This window comes from Nelumbo lutea, chromosome 7, assembly GCF_056320005.1.
Source record: "Nelumbo lutea isolate HS-2025 chromosome 7, American lotus-T2T, whole genome shotgun sequence".
NCBI lineage: Eukaryota > Viridiplantae > Streptophyta > Magnoliopsida > Proteales > Nelumbonaceae > Nelumbo > Nelumbo lutea.
Genome location: NC_142690.1, coordinates 58,569,672 through 58,589,676, shown reverse-complemented (window position 1 = coordinate 58,589,676; position 20,005 = coordinate 58,569,672). Strand labels below are relative to the sequence as shown.

At 36.0% G+C, this 20,005-nt stretch overlaps 1 protein-coding gene across 1 annotated transcript; it reads right to left on the bottom strand.

Moving 5' to 3' along the window:
* Positions 1-5,165: 5,165 nt before the first annotated feature.
* On the bottom strand, positions 5,166-16,620 carry LOC148846558 (26S proteasome regulatory subunit 6A homolog). Its single transcript, XM_088954921.1, has 10 exons — positions 16,378-16,620; positions 16,163-16,279; positions 15,198-15,305; positions 13,655-13,846; positions 12,743-12,934; positions 11,415-11,533; positions 9,402-9,489; positions 6,500-6,619; positions 6,278-6,418; positions 5,166-5,693 (listed from the first exon to the last, which is right to left on the bottom strand). The coding sequence occupies exons 1-10, from the start codon at positions 16,492-16,494 to the stop codon at positions 5,616-5,618; spliced, it is 1,272 nt and encodes a 423-aa protein (XP_088811047.1). The 5' UTR covers positions 16,495-16,620; the 3' UTR covers positions 5,166-5,615.
* Positions 16,621-20,005: the final 3,385 nt, after the last annotated feature.

Here is a 20,005-nt window from a genome sequence, read left to right as displayed (position 1 = left end):
TTTTTTTCAAATTATTATAAAATTTGTTTTAATTTTATTTAATTTATTTGCTATTAATGTAATTTTGTATTTTCAATTTGTAACTATATGTTTATATTGTATTTTTTATATTGTATTAATTTATTCCATTTTCATATTTCATTAATCCAAGTATGGAGTATGGAGTATCCAACCATTGTATATTTCAATATTTTTATGCTTTGTAATTTGTATCATTATTCATTCAAATTTAAATGAAATAAAATTCCTATTTGAATTGTTTTATACTTTCATTTATTTATTTTTTGGGTAATCATAAATTTGTATCCCTATATCCATTCACTCTAGCCTGGTTTGGCCCAGAAACAAGGCCAACCCTGTGGTCCAGACCGGTAGGGCCCAAGCCCACGGCATGCCCTACAGCCCGGCTAGGCCTAGGCCCGCGACATGACACGGTATGACACGGGCCTGCATGAGCCTAGGCTGTGGGCTGTGTTGGGTAGACCCCTAGAATTTTCACCGGGGAGGGTAGCACGGCCCATGATGGCCTGCGGGCCAACATGGCATGACTCGCACTTTGTGCGGGCCGCCCATGGGCACGACCCACTTTACACCTCTAATCATAGTCAACCCCCTTTCATATTATACGTTGCACATGGTACTAGCAGCATCTACACTGAATACTAATGACTCATACCATTATCCAAGGTTTTTTAAACCAACCCGGACAACGAACCGGTCAGGGGTCTGATTCCCGGGTCGAACGGTCCAACTGTTCGAACCAAATGGTCGGGCCATTTTAACAAAAATTAAAAAAATAAAAAATAAAAAATGGTCAAAACCGTTGAACAGTTTGAACGGTTTAAACGGTTCAACCGCTCGAGTCAACGATTTGTTAACCAAATCAACGTTTTTTGGCAAAAATCCGGTTTTGGGGAAAAACAGAAACCGATCACCTGACTAATTCCTGTTTTTTCCAATATGACCGTTCAATCCGGTCCAGTTTTAAAAACCATGCCATTATTAGATGTATTGAATAGCAAGTAATGTTTTAAAAACCGACCAAGAGGCTTAACCATTTTTGCCTTCAACTCGTAGGTTATCAGTTCAACTTCAATCATCTGGGTTGAACAGGTCAGACCTTGCTATTATTATTTTTTATATGTTATATAAATCTTATTTATATTTAATTTGTATTTTTTTAATTCAGTTTTTTATTTTTTATTTGTAAAAAATGTTAAACTTTGCGATTTAAGACCCATAAAGGTTTGGAAAAAATATAGGACAAGGTGCCAAAAAAGCATTTTCAAATGCATAGATATCAAAAAGTTATCCAAAATAATAAAAAAAAAGATCATCCCAATTGAAAATCCAAGAGTAAAGTTATGGCCTCTAAAAGTTTTTACATACATTGAATGAGCAACCCATGACTCGAATGACCCGGTGACCAAGTCAAATGGGTCAACGGTTAAACCCCACGTTAGACAATTTTTTTACCAAATGGTAGGTTTCATGCAAATGATGGTTCAAATTGTTCAACTGGCTCTGGCTAAATCAATTGTAGGTTGAAAACACTGATGATGGGTGATTTGGCCCAACCTAGTAAATGAAGGACACGTGGACATGACCTGCCAGCAAGACCACAACTCAGCAAGGAAAGCCTTGTCAGCAGTTCGGAAGCTTGGGTGTTCGGGCACCTCGGTACCAAAGCCACTTCGGTACCCGAGTACCGAAGCAACACGTAATCGACTCCAGAAGCTTCTCAGCGGACTCCAAATCTCTCGGGATCACGCCGCATAACAATAAGCCTTATCCTCTCCCTGCCCGGATCGGAAGGTAACGATAAACTTCATTGACTGATATGTTACTCTCCCTCTAAAGTGGAACGGAACTCATCTACGCAAGTCAAGGATCCCAAAGCCATTTTGTGAGACCCACGACAGTTCAACTATATAAGGGCATCGACCCCCAAGACCCAAGTACGTGTGATTAAGTGCATTCTAGCTCTCCTATTTCTTAAACTCTCACCTCACATCATAGTTACTGATTTAAGCATCGAAGCGACCTCGCCGGTTAGCCACCCCGGATTCTCCGATCCTCCTTTCCTTTGCAGTTTGAGCGACCTACTTGGTAACAGACATCCGAGCTACCCTACAGCTAGGAGCATCCAGATCGCGCACCATCAAACACTAAGCAAAGGTACAACTTGGACAAGCATAGTCACTTGCATTGGTTTTGTGAAATATTAGAATGGATTTAGCAAATGCCTATGATTTTGATCTTGAAACCTGGGTTTTTTTTTGTGTTTTGGATAATGGAATGGCTTTTTTGTTTTGAGAAAACAAAAAACAAAAAAACAAAAACAAAATCTTGTTGGCAAACACCTCCTTGGTATATGAAAACAAGAAACACTCCATAACTCGTTATATAAGGTTTGACTATGATACCAATGTTTTCAAATTGCCATTGATCTAAATGATTACCCAACCATGTTTCCTTTCCGTAATTAGTTATTTGGTTATATAGGGTTTGATTATGATACCAATGTTTTTAACTTATCGTTGATCTAAATCATCACCCGGCCATGTTTTCAAGTCCAATTTTAGTAAAATATGGCTTTTGATAAAAAATTGATGATTTGGTAAAAAATCATCCAACTATGTTATCGAACCATTAACCCATTTAACCCAAATGATTGAAGTGATGACTCACAACTCGAAGGCAAAAATGATTCAACCCCTGAGTCTGTTTTTAAACATTGTATGATACCAGAATGATATGATATCGAAAATATTAGGGAAGCTCTATAAAGTCTTCAAGAAGATCATAAGCACTAGGTTTCCTTTCAACAAAATGAAAAAGAAAGCATTAGGGGGATGGACTTGTGTTGTGCCAAAGGATTGGAAAAATATAAATGGCATTTTTTAATAATAAAATTCTTCCCCCACAAAAAAATAATTAGTAAAGCTTGGACCTATGTCAAGGAATCCATCGAGGGTAATAGAAACCCACAAGGGCATGATGAAAAAAAAAAGATGAAATCTGTAAGTTGAATTAAATGGATACCACTGAACTATAATTTCGTCAAAGTTAATTCTAATGCATCAACTAAACAAGGGGAAATCCTCTGTGCAAAGATGGGTAAATTTGGAATCACCTCCATAGAAGTAATTGAGTATTGGGTTGCTCTTGAGGCCCATAAACTAGCTTTGCAGGTTAATAGGCTTGTAAACAGATAGATTTCAAATCAAATCAGGCTAGATTTGAATTCAAAACCGATTATTAACACTAATATTCGAATTCGATTCGATATCCGACGGATATCAAATCTTTGAGTTTGAATTCGGTTTCGATTATCAAATCGAATATTCAATTCGATTCGAATTCAACCAATGGCAGTGGTGGCTGGTGAGCGGTGATGGCAGTGCGGCAACGGAGAAGGAGAGATAGAGAAGATGATGTTTTTCGTTGATGATGATGGTTGAAATCGAGACTACTATCATTGATAGTGGTAGTGCGGCGAAGGAGAGATAGAGAAGATAATGGCTGTCAGCGGTGATGGTGGTTGCCGTCGAGACTATTGTCACAAACATTGTTGTTGCCTCTTGCCCGTTGGTGATGGTGGTTGCTCGAGCGGCTATAGTAATGAATTGAGATTTGAAACTTGAAAGAGAAGAGATAGAGGAGAAGATAGAAGAGATAGGTGATGGTTGTTGCTCGAGCGGCGTCGAGTTGCAAGTGTGGCCGGTGTGGTTGCTCGGGCAATGGCGGCGGCGACAGCGGTGGCGAAGGGAGGATTAGGGTTAGGGTTTGCAAGGAGATGGAAGAGAGAAGAAAACCTGAGTTGAGAAGAAAAATGTCAAGTGATTTAGGGTTTAGGGCCAGCTGACTAGGGGTTTGAGGAATAAATTTCCTCATTTACCCCTAAGAGATTTTATTTATTACATTAATATACACATATATATATATATATATTTATCGGATTGGATCAATGTATATCCGAATTTGAATCTCGAATTTGAATTCGGATTTTCGAATACCATTTACAGGCCTACAGGTTAATGAGTCATCCATCATCATAGAAGCTAGAAGGTAATATCTACAAGGCTACTTGAAGATCCATCATCCATAACAAAGGTCTTGATCAAGAGGAGTGTTTTCTTGGATGCTGCTGGTAGGGCTCACCCCTGCGGGTACTAATTTGTCTCTCAATTTACCCTTCCCCAACCCCCCCCCCCCCCAAAAAAAAAAAAAATAATAATAATAATAAAATAAAATAAAAGGATTAGTTGTGTTTGGTTTGATGGAAAATAAGAGAAATTCCTTGAAGAACTTTTCCCTCAACTTAAACATCCTGTTTATTTACTATTAGACCAAACAAAGGGTTAGGGTCAGGGGGAATCTCGATCCAAATGGATGTTGGTGAGTTGGTCATATTAACTTATTAAGCAATTGCACTGACAGAAGATTTCGGCTTATTAGTTGAATCAACATCATACTTCATACACGCATCACGTGTAGATCGAAATGGATTTTAATAGCACCTACCATCCAGTTAGAAGGACCAGGACCAGGAGGTTTGTCCCACAGGACCCCACTCATCTTTCTCGCAGTAAAACAACCCCTGTTTCTGCTTCAGTTTGTTCGGTATTAGTGGGGTTGGGGTCAAAGATGGCCCTTGTTTAATACCAAAATGGTAAAAATTTTTCTTAGACTAAAAACTAAGGTACAGCCTACTTTTCATGACGCTGCAAAATAATACATAATAGAGGCAAAGTTCGAAATTTCGATATACATATCGGGAACCTCCTGATACGCCCCTATAAGGGGTGTTTCGGGGTTTAACTCAGTTCAGGAGGTAGAAGGACCTTAGACCAACCCCTCTGACCCACACAAAAAAAAAAAAAAAAAAAAAAAGAGCGAGGGCTGATACAGCTCAATACGCCCCTATCAGCCAGACTGTATCGATATTTTGAACCTTGCATAGAGGAAGAACAAAGGCTATAAAATGGGTCGAGTCATATGATATGGGAACTGTCTTACTAATCCACATGAAATTACCCACAGTTCCAGTGATGGAAAGTCGACCATAAGATTTAAGGCTATATTTCACCTCGGTAGTAGTTAGAATTATAAAGCATTAAAATGTGACTATTCAGCTATTAGATTAAAACCAGACAACCATCTAGCTAAGACAATAAAAGTGCATTATAATTCTAGGTTTTGTTCAGTTGTTTGGCACTTTGGCATAGTTCTGCAAATGTTTTTTGTTGTATGTAGATAGGTCAAGTTGATGCCTGTTTGAAGGCTGTCTGCACCAAAATAGGCATAACTCTATGGGACTGCTGTTACCAATATATCTCTATGAGTTGCGAAGTCTCCTGAAACGTTTCAACTTTCAAGGAAATATTAGCTGATTTTGTTGCTGCAGAGTATCTCCCAACTCCCAAGACGAGACCAGTCTCTCAAAGTCAAAGTGAACAGGAGGCTTGGATAAAACTATTCTTTAGCATATTCATGCAAGGCAACATCATCTCTATAGTGGCTCAGTTCTCCATTGCACCTCTTTGTTGGAAGGAAAGCAAATAAGTCGCTTGAATTTTCACAGGATAGAACCCACAAGGAATAGTATGGAACTAAGCATAATAATTTAAGCTTGATTTCTTCTTAGCTTGGACCTGAATAATTCCTTCATTGAAATCTTCATGGGTTACCTGAATCACAACAAACATTGTGTTTTACGTCCAGCCCCCATCAAAATGGTTTTATATAATTCAATGATAACACTACAAAGAAACTGAAAATACAATAACGAAATTCCATTACAAGGAAAAAAAATGGTAATTGAAAGGGCAATGGTGTCAACTGCCATAAAGTGACAAGGACAAAAGAGAAATATCAAACATGGGTGACACACCACATAATTCTGGACGGACCAGGAAAACCGGATTGCAAATGTTAAGGGAAGCAGTATTATTACAAGGTATATTTTGACCAGGCATAGGTGGATAGCACAGACAGAAGTGTTATAGACCACCCAATTTTTGAATCCCAATCTACACTCAGACCCAGCAACACCAGCAATGTAAGGGTGACAAAGATAATGGGAAGAAAAAGGATAAATCATGATTACACTGACAGATATGACAAAGACGAGCAGGAACCACAGTGCTTCTGGGTCATTGTTTTAGATTTCATAATTCCATGAGTTTAGTGCAGGATTGATAGTAGTTAGTTAAGTGTCTCATGGCAGAAAACTACTGAAAAAGTGGACAAGGTGGAATGGGAAGGAATGAACCTCAGTTGCATCACGGCGAAGGGCTAGCATCCCAGCTTCTACACACACGGCTTTTAGTTGTGCCCCGTTGAAGTCATCTGTTGAACGAGCAAGCTCTTCAAAATTCACATCAGGACGCACATTCATTTTTCTTGAATGGATCTGTAATTCCATAGAAGAAAATGACTAAGTAGTGGAAAAGATGATGCAGCACATATAGAATTGGAAAGAAACCAAGAGTACCTGCAGTATTCTGGCTCTTGCTTCTTCGGTTGGATGAGGGAACTCAATTTTGCGATCTAGTCGACCAGAACGCATAAGAGCAGGATCCAGAATATCAGCTCTATTGGTTGCTGCTATGACCTGTGTATTACCAAAATCCTAACACTTAATATCACATTAAGCATTACTGATATGACAATATATACATTTATCCCCAGATAAAAGATACAAAAAATGAAAAATGATAATAAATTTGATCATTCAAGAAACTGACACAAAATTGAGAATGGAAACATAATTACCATGCTTGGTCAAAGAAGCCTTGGGCTGTAACAATAATTACTAAACTTCAAGTCAGAGCATTGTTTTTCTGATGATAATAAGGGGAATATGTCAGTAGGATTCTTGTGCAATTCTTTTGTGCGTCTTCCTTCCATACATGGATAAAGATTTTAGGATAACAGTGTAACACCACAAATTCCACCAAACTCTTTCACAAAAACAACAAAAATGCCTACCCTGGAACAAGACTATCTTCTCAATGAAAAACAAGAAGTCCAATGACTTAGAATCAGCTCCAAAGCTTTTGGGTGAATGAACAATAGGGGAAGAGAAGGTGAATGGTCTCCCAAACAACTTTGCACATAGAAGGCATATCAAAATCAGAAATTATTTTCTCTCAGCAAAATGATAGGTCATTAGAAACTTGTTTTAGGCCATAAAAAGTAAAGTCTTTTGATAAGCAAGTCTGAGATTTCATTCCAAAAACAGAGAGGGCAAGTAGGGGTGTCAACGGTATTCGAAAATCCGATTTCGAATTTGAGATTCAACATAATTGAATCAAATTCGGATAATTCAAATATCTAACCGATCGAATTCGGATATGACCTGATTCGATTTGATAAATATCCGAATTCGAACGATTATTTAATTCTTATATATAATATATAAAATTTTTAAATGTTTTATATAATTTATATATAAAATAATTAAATTATATAAATAATTTATATATTTATATACTTTATATAAATAAAATATTTATTTTATATATTTATTAATTACCTAAAATAATTAATTAGCCGAATTCAAATCGAATCGAAATATTCAAATATTTAATTAGATTCGAATTTAAATATTAATTTTCAGTATCCGTCGGATATCGATTTTTTTTAATCGGATTCGAATTCGAATATGACCTGATCCGATTCGAATCCGATCCGTTTACACCCCTAAGGGCAAGGCATCCTTATCTCAAATACAAAAGGATTTTATACATGTATACCTTTTGATAACCAACTATTAGGCCCCTGCATGTACTAAACAACACTACAGGTTCTAATACAAAACCCAGGTCAACCTTGAGACAAAGTAGAGAAAAATTTCATGTGAAAAGTATCACCATACATGTGCTATGGCAAGTTGTGAAAGCAACCTCCATCTGCTAACCTCCTATTCAGAAACCTTTTTCTTTCTTGATGCTAGGCAATCAGCAGTCTCTCCTAGTGTTTTAAAAGCGCTAGGCACAAAAAAAAAAAAGTGCAAAAGACATTTTGCACCTCATGCTTGAGGAAGAAGGTGAGGTGCACGCCTTTTTGGCATGAAATTAAAAAACAAAAACAAAAAAAATATCAAAATATATGTGAAGAATTTGCAAAAAAAGAAATTATTAAAAATATAAATTTTAATTTTAAACTAAATATTTTAAAAAGCTCATTAGCTCAAATTAAAATAAATAACCATAACATATAAAACATATTCAAAGCAAAAATGCAAATAATAAAATCAAATATAGCATATAAAACATATTCAAGTATGCCAAACTTTCAATTTCTCTATTTCTTTTCTAAATGCACCATTTCAAATAGATAACATGATGTTAAACATATTTAATTCCTAATTCTATGAGCAACCTTTGTACAAAGCCCTTGAGGCAAGCCCAAATAAATCCATGTTAGGGTCTTAAATTCTTAATACCTAGTCCCCTCTACTCCTGGAAACCACGTCCCAATTCACCAAATGGTCCTTTGTCTCACCTAGTCCTCAAAGGAAGTCTCTCATGATTTTTTCTAATTTCTTAGCAACCCCTTCTAGAATACTAAAGGTAGACAAAGTACAATGTTTGATTAAAGAAGGCTCTTACTGATCATCTAGGAAAGTACGATGTTCGATTTGTCTTTAGATGTAAATCTGATAGAAAAATGCAGATTATAGCAGAAAAGAAAGAGAGAGAAAAGAAGAAGATGGAAAATAAGAGAAAGTAGAGGTGTAAATCGGGCCGTGTCAGGACGGAACGCGGGCCGTGCTCGGCCCGACACGATGGTCCGGGCCATGCTGGGCCTGGGGTTCAGCCTAGTCTCTCTACACAAAATAAATAAAACACTGCTTGAACATAAAACAAATACTAGGGCCCATTCGGCCTAGTCTCTCTACATCTTTCGAAATTGTTCAATCATAAAATATACATTTTGTTTTCTTATTTACTTCAATGGCAGGAGGAATAGAACCTTTGGTCTTGGATTAAATCCCATATACTTTGCTTATGGATGCCTCAAGTAAATGATCAGGTCATAAAGAAATAATGCATTTTGTACATGAACAATTCAAGGGTTGTCCAAAATCCAGGCTGCCAGCATTCATGATTGTGTTCCTCTTGTCCAAGAATTGTTATAGATCTTAGGAAGAAGCCAAGACAGTGTACTCAGGTTTAGGAAGTCTAATATATAATACATGCTCTCAAGGCAGAAACAAGCGCCATAAAATTATCTCATGAAGAACATTTTAAAAATTAAAATGATTAGAAAACTGTTAATATGAACTACTAACAAGGAACATTAGAAAAATAATGCAAGTTTCATATCCATCATAAATAACTTCCACTGATGATAGAAAATCAAACACTACAAAGCATAGAATTACAAACCTTTATATTGTCATCACTGCTAAAACCATCAAGCTGGTTAAGTAACTCCAACATTGTCCGTTGCACCTCCCTATCCCCGCTTACTTCACTACAATAAAGAAGAAAAGAAGATCAATCACATCTTAGCAGGACTATTGAAAAAACAAGAAAAGGTTAACAGTCTGTATCTATCTCATACAACATCTGGATATCAAACTGTTATGGGCCCGGAAATAGGATCTCGTCACGGGTCGGTCCACGGGGGAAAACCTCATGTTTTCCCTTGTCCCTTCTTGATGAACCTATCTTGGTGCCTTTGGTGATTTGTTCAAGAGATCACCAACTCTCCTAATTCACTTCTTTTAACTGAATATTTGATATCTTTATTGACTGATAGCAGCTCCTTAAATAGGAGATTACAAGAGTCCTAATCTTAGGGAGTCTCCTTGCTGAACAGGGAGACTTCCAATTCTATCTTGCTAAGGATAAGATAAGCTAATCCTAATCTGATAATAAGATAAACTAATCATAATCTGATAACAAGATAAACTAATCCAATCTGATAACCTACTAACAAGATAAGATAAGAACAATAGAATAAGATAAGAACAAGCAAAATAAGCTAATCTAATCTAGATAAGGCTGCTGTTGCCGAACTGGGTAGGATGAGCATCACTGAATCCTTGCTACTGCTGGCGGTGGGCCCGGGGCCTGTTGCTGCCGGCAGCGATGGTACATCTTCCCGAGGAAGGCGTCCATAACACAAACATAATTGATTTAATGGAGAGAGAGAAAAAGAGAGACCCAAAGCACAGCAAGGGAACTTGAATAACTCGAGTTTTATTAGAACCACTCCATAAAGCAGACATGCAAAGGAAATCAACATTCAAATTTCATTCATTCATCTATTGCAATAGTAAGACAAGAGAACAAACTGTAGGTGGAAAGGTTTAGGATGGAACACTGTTCGCTATAATTACAATGGTGGCACCAGACCCCGTAGTAAGACTAACATCTATAACTCCCTCCCTAATAATGACTAGACTAATTACTCCTACTGATTGAATCCCACTACTAATAAACTAAAAGACCAAAATACCCTTACAGCCAAACCAGATAAACTCCCAAGAATTATCACTTTGCCAAACCAGAACTTGCTTATTAGTTACTGCTTTTACATCTAGAGTATATCTTCTGATACAGAGATTTTTTTCTTTCTTTTCGTTTTATATAAGCTCTTCAAATGCATAGGATGGTATCCATCATCTCTCCTCAAAGTGAAAGAACTCATCCCTGACGAGTTGAAGACATGGTACCACTCACAGATTGAGGTTGAGACATTGTAAGTTGTAACTCTTTAGCCATAACCTATGTACATTTTGACAGAGGTTAGTTCTTCTGCTTCACAATAAACTTTTGTTAGCCCCTAACTTGTAGAAATCAGCTTGCCTTCAAGAATATCTTCAGGCACATGAATAGGAGATGAAACTGAAAGCAAGTTGAGCAATGGAGTGGAAAATGGACTGGATAAAAGCAAGCTGGGCAAGGGAATCTAGATTACTAGCAGTCATGGGGAACTCCCCATTCAGATGGGATAGAAGATTAGTTAATATCCTAGCAGATTCCCTGGATAGGCCTGGGTCCAAAAGGGGAGTGTTGTATTTGGGTTCTACTTTACCAGAATAAATTAGCAAAGGGTGTATAAGGGAATTATAGATAGGTTTTTCCTTGAAAGGAAAAAAAAGAAAAAAAGGTTTTGATCCATCACCCAAAATAGGCATTGGAACTATCTTCTTGGCAATCTTGTAAGGAACTAGACTTCCATACTTTTCTATGGAACTGATACATAAAAATTCTATTTCAGCAAGTACACCAGACACAATATTTGGCTGCAAAGACTATTCTTTATCAAGGTCATAAATGTTTTGACCCATCATTCATCTATTAATCCTCAGAGAAACAATGCTTCAAAAGATTGTAATAATAAGAAATGCTTAGAGAATTGCAAAAGAATAAAAAAGGAACAAGGCATACCTATCAAACCGCTTAGTTCCAATGGCATCAATCTCATCTATAAATATAATGCAAGGTGATTTCTCCTTTGCAAGTTGAAAAGCATCACGAACAAGTTTGGCTCCATCTCCAATGAACATCTGAACATTTTCCAAGTCAAAAGAAAAAAAAAAATGAGGAATAGCATATACTTAAACATCAAAAAGAAACCAACCCATAGAAATTATCCAGATACTGTAGCACCAAAATGCTCAAGGGACTACCTAGAGACAGAACATGAAAAAAATAAAAAGCCAAATGGAATGATGGAACCAATTGACTTGTACAAAGGGGAAAAATCATGTAATGTTGTAGCAGCCTAGCAGGAGAAAGGATAGGCATATGTCTAATTTCAGTTTATGAGAAATAGATATGAAAAAGAAAGAAATGTTGACTAAATGCTTCTTTCAAGGAGAAGATCAGCTAGTTGCATCATATACTATCCTAGAGTACCAACGGTAAATGAAATTCAGGAGAACTTTGTCAAAAAGCAGGCAATCCACCACAAAGGAAATGTGTATAATAATCCAGGTTTTACAAATCAAAATGAATCAATTATAAGATCCAAGATCACAAATACCAAGTAGGAAAAAGTGAAAAAAACTAACATACTCTGTTCCTTAAAAAACCCTTCTTGTTCTTTTTTCTTTTGCTTACTCTGTTAAAAGCTCAATATAAAAACTCATTCTTCATTGAAAATACAAAAAAGTTAAGAGTTAAATCAAATTTCACAAGGAAAAGTATAAAGAACAAAGTAGAATGATTTTTTAAGCCATCATCACCTACAACATTAATGAAAAACAAGAATAACAGATTAATGAATCTGAAAACTGAAATCCTATATTTTCACGAAAGAAATAAAATTTTCTATAAGAACTTTACTATGAAAAAATTCTAGATGAACTAAATTGATGAAAACTTATCATCATTAGGCACATTGCAGCATTGCAAACAAATGGCTGGTCTTGATATCAAATGGGAGAGGACCAGCATAATAATAAAATAAAATTTCCTACTTACATGTATTTTAAACCACATACAGATAAGTATCCTTAAATGAAAGTAAATAAACAGAACATACTCCTGATTTGTTAATGTTGAAAATCAAATAACCTTTTGACAATGAGGATTATTAACTCTAAATAAGAAGGAAGTAATTAATTCTTCGAAGTTAATAATGAGAAAGCAATACTCTATTTGCAACAGAACAAACATAAGATAACAGATCGCCAACAGTAAGGAGAGAATGCTTGAAGAGCATAAACAGCATCAGCAACATTTTAGCCTTTTCTTTATGGTAGAACAATGACCTGAACCAACTGTGGACCAGCTAACTTCAAAAATGTAGCATTTGTCTGTGCTGCACATGCACGAGCCATTAATGTTTTTCCTGTTCCAGGAGGCCCATACAAAAGCACTCCTTTTGGAGGACGAATTCCTAATTTCTGAAACCTCTCTTTGTGGGTCATGGGTAAAACAATGGCCTCAACAAGTTCTTGTATCTGCCAGAACAAACAAATAGGCCTCATCAAATAAAACAAAACATTAGATTGACACAAAATAGGCCAAAATATTTAATATTTAGCATTCTCTATATTTCTTATGAGTTGCTTGGACACAAAGAACTTCATTGCATTTTTGGAAGAAAAGTCCTGGGTACTATATGATGCCCTTTTTATATTCCTACACTTGAACCAGCAATTTTTTTCAAAGTCCATACAACTAAATAGGAATGAGCACCAGTTAAGAGGCTTACAAATTACAATAAAACAAATTAACAAATCCAACTTTATATTTTGTTCCTAATATGTTAAATTTCATTGACAAGTCTCCCTAGATGCACTATAACCACCCATCCAGTGCCCTGTTGGGCCTACCATACTAACTATTACTATTATCATTATTTGTAAAAGATTCCATAATAAGTAACCAAGTGCAGATTCTAGAAACCTCTGATTTTCAAAGTAAATCAAATTGCTGTTATAATATAGTGCTGGAAGCCTGGAACAGTGCCTTAGTCATGAATCTTTTAGCCTATTGACATGTGGGACTAGGATAGATAGAGATTGCACCAAGTGCCATAGCTCCAAACTGGGCTCTTGCTGATCCTAGTATAGCCCATCATTAATCTTAAGAACTAGGAAAGAGAACTCCTATTACCAAATAAACATACACAAACAAATCTACGCATACATCTAGTAGCTCAAAAGGCATTCATTTACCTGCTTTTCAAGGCCACCAATATCATTATAATCTTCAGTTGGTTTTTCATCAACCTCCATTGCCTTTACACGTGAATCATATTCAGAAGGAAGAGTATCTAAAATCAAGTAGCTGTCTTTATTAACACCAACTAAATCGCCAGGTTTAAGCTTATCCGGATCAACAAGTCCAACAACTGGCAGAAAGATTGTCTACATTCAAGAATTGACTGTATAAGAACCTGAATAACCTCCAAATGAAAAATGGGATGTAGATCACCATATAGAGATAAAGTGGGCTTTCTGTAAATAGTACAGATATTTCTACAACTCGAGAATATACTACCATGCAGAATATGGTAAAATGTTATAGGCATACTCTAGTAAACTATGTATATTTTCTAACAGTAATAGAAGGTGTCTGATACATCCAAGTTCAGGAAAATCTAAACACAAGTGTACAGTTTAATTCATATAATACAAGGATATTTTCCAAAATAATTAGGTTCATGTAAATTAGCAATAGCAATATAAAAAAATAAAAAAAGAACATCCATAGAAGGTGTTTTGGACCCCCCCACTGGCCGGTTTTTTTAAACTAAACTTTGATGGGAGTAGTCGGGGGAATCCTGGACAATCGGGGATTGGAGGTGTGTTTAGGGATGAGAATGAGCTTGTTTCAGCCATGTTTTCAGGCCCAATTGGAGTGGGTGATTCTCTCAGGGCTGAGATTTTTGCAGTTCTAGGAGTCCAAAGAGCTAAGGAGATGGATATAAGAAAACTCATCATTGAAGGGGACTTGGTGGTGGTGGTAGGGTGGCTGAATAAAGAAATAGCAGTTTATGGATGTACAGTAATAAGAGGAGGAAATTTAGATGGCTGGTTCAAGAAATGGAAATCAAGATCAGCTGGGTGAAAAGATCAGCTAACTCCTTTGCTGATGGGTTAGCTCAGCAAGGAGTTGAGAGGGAATTAATTTTTTGGGCACAACTGTAATTTTTTCCTTTTTCTGTTCTTGGGAGCTCAAGCTCCAGTTGGAAGATAAGAAAGTTTATCTTCATCCTTGTAATATTTTTGTGATTAATTAGTGAAATGTGGTTATTGAAAAAAAAAAAAAAAAAAGAACATCCGTAGAAGGTTATTTGCATGGAATCTATGAAATATGATATCTGGATACCTGCACATGCCTAACATACCAGTAAACCTGTTATGGGCCAGGCTTCGGGCATACACTGCTTTGGGCCGGGGCCATTCAAATTTTAGCAGAAGCTAAGCCCAAGCCCAGCCCATGTACAGGTCTACATACCAGTTTATCAAGGATATTTTTCATCTAAAGGGCCCTTAATAATGTTGGTAGGGATAGAAACATGCACAGCATCTTATCATATAACTGACTCCATCCATAACCCACCAATTGTCTCAAAGAATAGATATATCCTCAAAAAGAAAATGGTTGGTCAAGACTCGTTTAAAAGGTCCAATCATATTGAAAACGAAAGAAACATGGACAGAAGGTTGCTGCAAGAGAAATTCAATTACATACAAGGGAAATGTGTCATTGTACCTGACGGGTAGATGTCTTTAGCACAACACATTTCCCCTTCCTTTGTGAGTCCAGATCAACATTTGCACCATCCTCTTCAACCTCATCTTCTGGGTTCATCTCCAAAATCTTAAGAGACAAAAAGATCAATTGAGAGCCATCAGAAGAAATCTAGCAAAATGCGCATCCACACCATGCAACAGAGTCAATTAAGTATGACAATGTAGATCCATGAAGCTCAAGTAAATGACATATGAAATTTCAAGAAAAATATCAACATAACTAAAAGCAAATTCTATTATAAATACAAGAACCCAACAAAAGAAATGCTAGAACCATCTTTCCAAAAAAGCCAAGACCCATACATTTGACCCACAATGTCATGAAATAGCATACTATAATTCCTATTCCCAGGAACTTCAGTCTATGAGAAGATGTATTTTTGACAAAGTAACGGCATTGGCATCATAAAGGGACTGATAGTTTGATGATAGAATTGCTATACAGCTATAGATGTTAGATCCTATACCTTATGTTATTTTTAAGGATTTTACCATGTATTTGCATTGGAGAGTTGGGATATATTTATCTGGATACTAGTGCGAACTGGCCCCATTTTCATGTATTAACAGGGAATTTGCCATATTCTTTTTATTTGATTCACTAGATCAAATTAGCGGTTTCTGATTGTTTAATGAGTCCGTTTAATACAATTTGTATTGCTACCAATTTTCATCAATCCAGTAGCTGGTTCTTCATTCGTTTTAAAACTTTTAGCAAGATGAAGTGAAAGTGTGACTCAAGGTTTCCGTTTACCCAATTATCGCATCATAGGTCAATATGAAAATCTTAAATAGGAGATCTTGGCCATTATAGGCACATCGAATAGAAACCAAAGCAACAATGAGGAGAAATGCCACCAAAACTGGATCTAATTTACGAAGCAAGCCCAAAAGAAAAATGCTTATGTAGAGATAGAAAGTCACCTCAACAATGTTACCGACTAGGTAGGGGAGCTGTTTGTTGAGTTTGATCTTCTCCTGGTTCTCTTTAATCTTCTCCTTGACAGATTCTAACTCCAGATTCGTTCTCTGCAACTCTTCCTTCAGTAATCAAAGAAAATAAAGATAAAATCAGCAAGGAAAAAAACCCTTAAATCCCTGGAAACCAAAACCAGGAGGTAATCAGAAAGCTTCCCCACTTTGAGGACTCGAATTTCGTTGTCGAAAAGACGAGATGCCCTAACGACGTCGTCCAACGACATGGAAGCTAGTTGGTCATCTTCGAAACCGCTGTCTTCGACCATTGCGGCAGCCATTGAGAAAATAGACGATAGAAAGAGAGGAGTCCAAACTTCCAAAGAGTCGGAAGTTCGTAAAAGAAATGATTTCTTTCTTTGCCAGCAAGAAAGAGAGCATTTAATTCGATTGAGTAAGGCTTCGTTTGGTTAAACTTCTACTAGGAAAAACGATTTTATTAAGAATGATCAGTCCATGTAAGCATTACTTATTTACTTCATCTTTTCTTTATTCTCCAAGAATTTTTTTTTCTTTTTTTGCATCTTAAAAATATATTTAAAAGTAATAAAAAATATTAAGAATTCAATCGTGATTAATTGCAAGAGATTTTAGAAATTTAATGGTCATTAATTGAAATATCTAGTAATTGTCTATTTTTTTAATTTATTATTTTGTTTTAGTTCAATGCAATTGTTGTTGCTGTTATTATTATTCTTAGAGAGAATAAGAAAGATTTCATATAGTGTTCAATGATTAGAAATGACATATGATAGACTTCCTAAAGAGATAATAGGGTGGATCTTAGAAAAAGGAAAGGGGCCTAACTATATATATAGCAATAGGGTTATGATATCTAAAAAATATTAACCAATTAACTCATATCATAAATGTGGTAGCCAATCTAGTTTTATTTATCAAAATTCATGGGTGGTTTTTGATTGGTCAATACTCTTCCCATACCATGTCTTTCCTGGATCATAGATTTTCCCATATGTTAAAACACCAATAGGACAGCCTTCATTTATGTTCAACACTTAACCCTTATTTATTTGCATCGATCATAGATGAATTGACTAAATACATTCAAAAGGAAGTTCTATGGTGTATATATTTTTTGTAGGTGACATTATTTTAATTGATGAAACTAATGAAAGATTAAATTTAAAATGGATAAATTACAAAAACCCCATGTAATTTGTTTTGCAATAAAGACCCTCTCGTACTATGACGGTGAGACAAAGACCCCTCTTGACCATTAAATCAGATGACAGAATATATTAAATTATCAAAATATCCCCACTAAATTTTTTCTATTTTATTTTTTATTTTTTTGCTCTTTTTCTCATAAACTTCTTTTTCTCATAAACCTATTTAACCTATTGTTTTCTCTTTCTTCTCTTCTTTTTCCCTCACTCGGTCCTCTCTCATTCTTTCTCTCTCCCAACTACCCTTGAAGAGGAATCATCATCTCCCCTAGGGTCCTCCTGCAGCACTTGTGGAGCCGTGTCGGAGCCGCCTCCCCTGCAACACTTGCAATTGCAGAGGTAAGTTGAAATCAAAATACATTTGATGATAACAATCCTTTCGGCGTCATGTCCCGACCTGAAGACCCGTGCCGCTGTTAATCCTTCCTTTACCGATGGCGTTGCCACCCCACATATGCCTTCACCTCCCTCTCCGTTCAAAACTCTAATAAAGTAAACAAAAATAAAAAATAGAATAAAATAAAACGGGCTTGGTGAATGGTGAGTTGGTTCCTATTTTCACTCTCTCTATCCAATAACAGAAACGTAGGATAAAATCGCTGAGGTGGAAAAAACACATTATTGGATACTATGATAAAACTACACCGGACCAAGCTCCTCGATCGATGACTCCAGCTTTAGAAACCCTAAAAAGTGTAAATCAAGCTCGTCTGTCGTCTTGAGATTGCTTTTCGACATCTAAGTCGAGATTGAAATCTCAATTTGGAGCTTGGTTGATGTTTGATCTGGTACTGAAGAAAAGGGTTAAGTAGAACAGATCGGCTCTTATTTACTAGCTCTAAGAGTTTGAATCGGATTTCTGTCCTCAGTTTCCATCTAAAGAAGCTCTTACGGTCATCTTCAACTGTAAATGCTGTTAATTTACACGTCACTACTTGGTTTTTAGTCATTGTGAGGTGTCATGAATGACTGCTCCCTGTTCACACGTTTCAAGTACATTCTACAATTTTTATTTATTTTTTCATTTTATGCTGAATAGTTTCTGCAATTTCACAGCCAGGAAAGCAGGCAGATGGAGAGAGAGATCCGGATTGAATTAAATAGGTTCAATCCCGACGCTCTCAAGGGGAAGGGGAAGAAGAGAGACGGGGAGAGAGAGATGTGAAGGAATGAAAGGGTAGTATCGAAAGGTTGGACAAGATGAGCAGTATTTTTCTCATCTAGTTATTAAAAAGGAGTATGGGGATTAAAAAATATTGTAACACCTTTTTCAATGGAAGGCTAATTAAATGGGGTATTTGTCTCACAGTCTGGTACAGGGGGTCTTTGTAATTTATCCATTTAAAATTAAACTTATAAGTAAATGCATTAAAAACAAAAAAAAAAATTAAATAAGTAGGACTAAAACAGAGTATATGACATGTAAATTTAGTAATAATAGAAAATGCAAATCAAGATGCACTATGGTTTGGATCATGGTTTTCAAAATCAAACTGGACTAGACGATTGGATTAGAAAAACTAGGAACTAGGTGACCGGTTCCGTTTTACCCCAAAACCATTGCTAAAAACCATTTATTTGGTCAACAAACCACATACCCAAGCGATCGAACCGTCCGATAGTTTGTCTGCTTTATTTATTTATTTATTTTTAATTGTTGTTTGTCAGAATGATTTGTTTGTTCGATTCAAACAGTTTGACCATTCGACCCAAGAACCAGATCCTTGACCGGTTCGTTGTCTTGTTCGATTTTAAAAACATTGATTTGGATACTAAGATATAAGTCAATGTGACCATTTTCTAGTACCTTGGTTCAATAATTCATAACCAGGAAAAGATTGATGAGGATGTCACCCAAAGAATTATAGTAAATGGGGCAAAATGGAGGGGGTGCATCTAGACTTTTATGTGATAACCAAATACCACTTAGATTAAAAGGAAAATTCTATAAAAACAGTTGTAGGGCCAACTATGTTATATGAATAAAGTGTTGGGCAATCAGGAAACAACATATCCAAAAAATAAATGTAGTAGAAATGCAAATGCTAAGATTGATAAGTGAAAAAACAAAAAAAATGATACAATTAGGATTGAAATTATCTATAAGAGCCTCGAAGTAATTCCAATACGTGATAAAATAAAGAGAGTAGCTAAGATGGTTTGAACACGTGCATAAACAACTACCAATTGCATAAATTAAAAGAATTGATTTGTTACACATTAAAGGGGCTACAAAAGCTCGAGGTAGACAAAAAAGGACATGGGTAGAAGTGTAATAAATGATTTAAGCACTAATAATTTATGGCTGTTTGGTTTCATTGTCAAATATTTTTTGACAATTAAGCACTATTAAGTGCCACATAAGTTGAATGGTGAAAAAAACGCCCGGGGGTTGGGGAACATTAAAATGAAGAATCCCCCAATAGATAGTTCTCACACAAATTGAGACCAATGTTTATTTAATAAACAATTAAACCAAATAACATTTTAGGGGAAACAACTATATAGTAATGTGTTGGCATCATTTTTTCAAATAAATGGCAACGAAACCAAACACCATGTTAACGTTGGATATGACTTTAAATAGAAAGGATTAATGAAACTG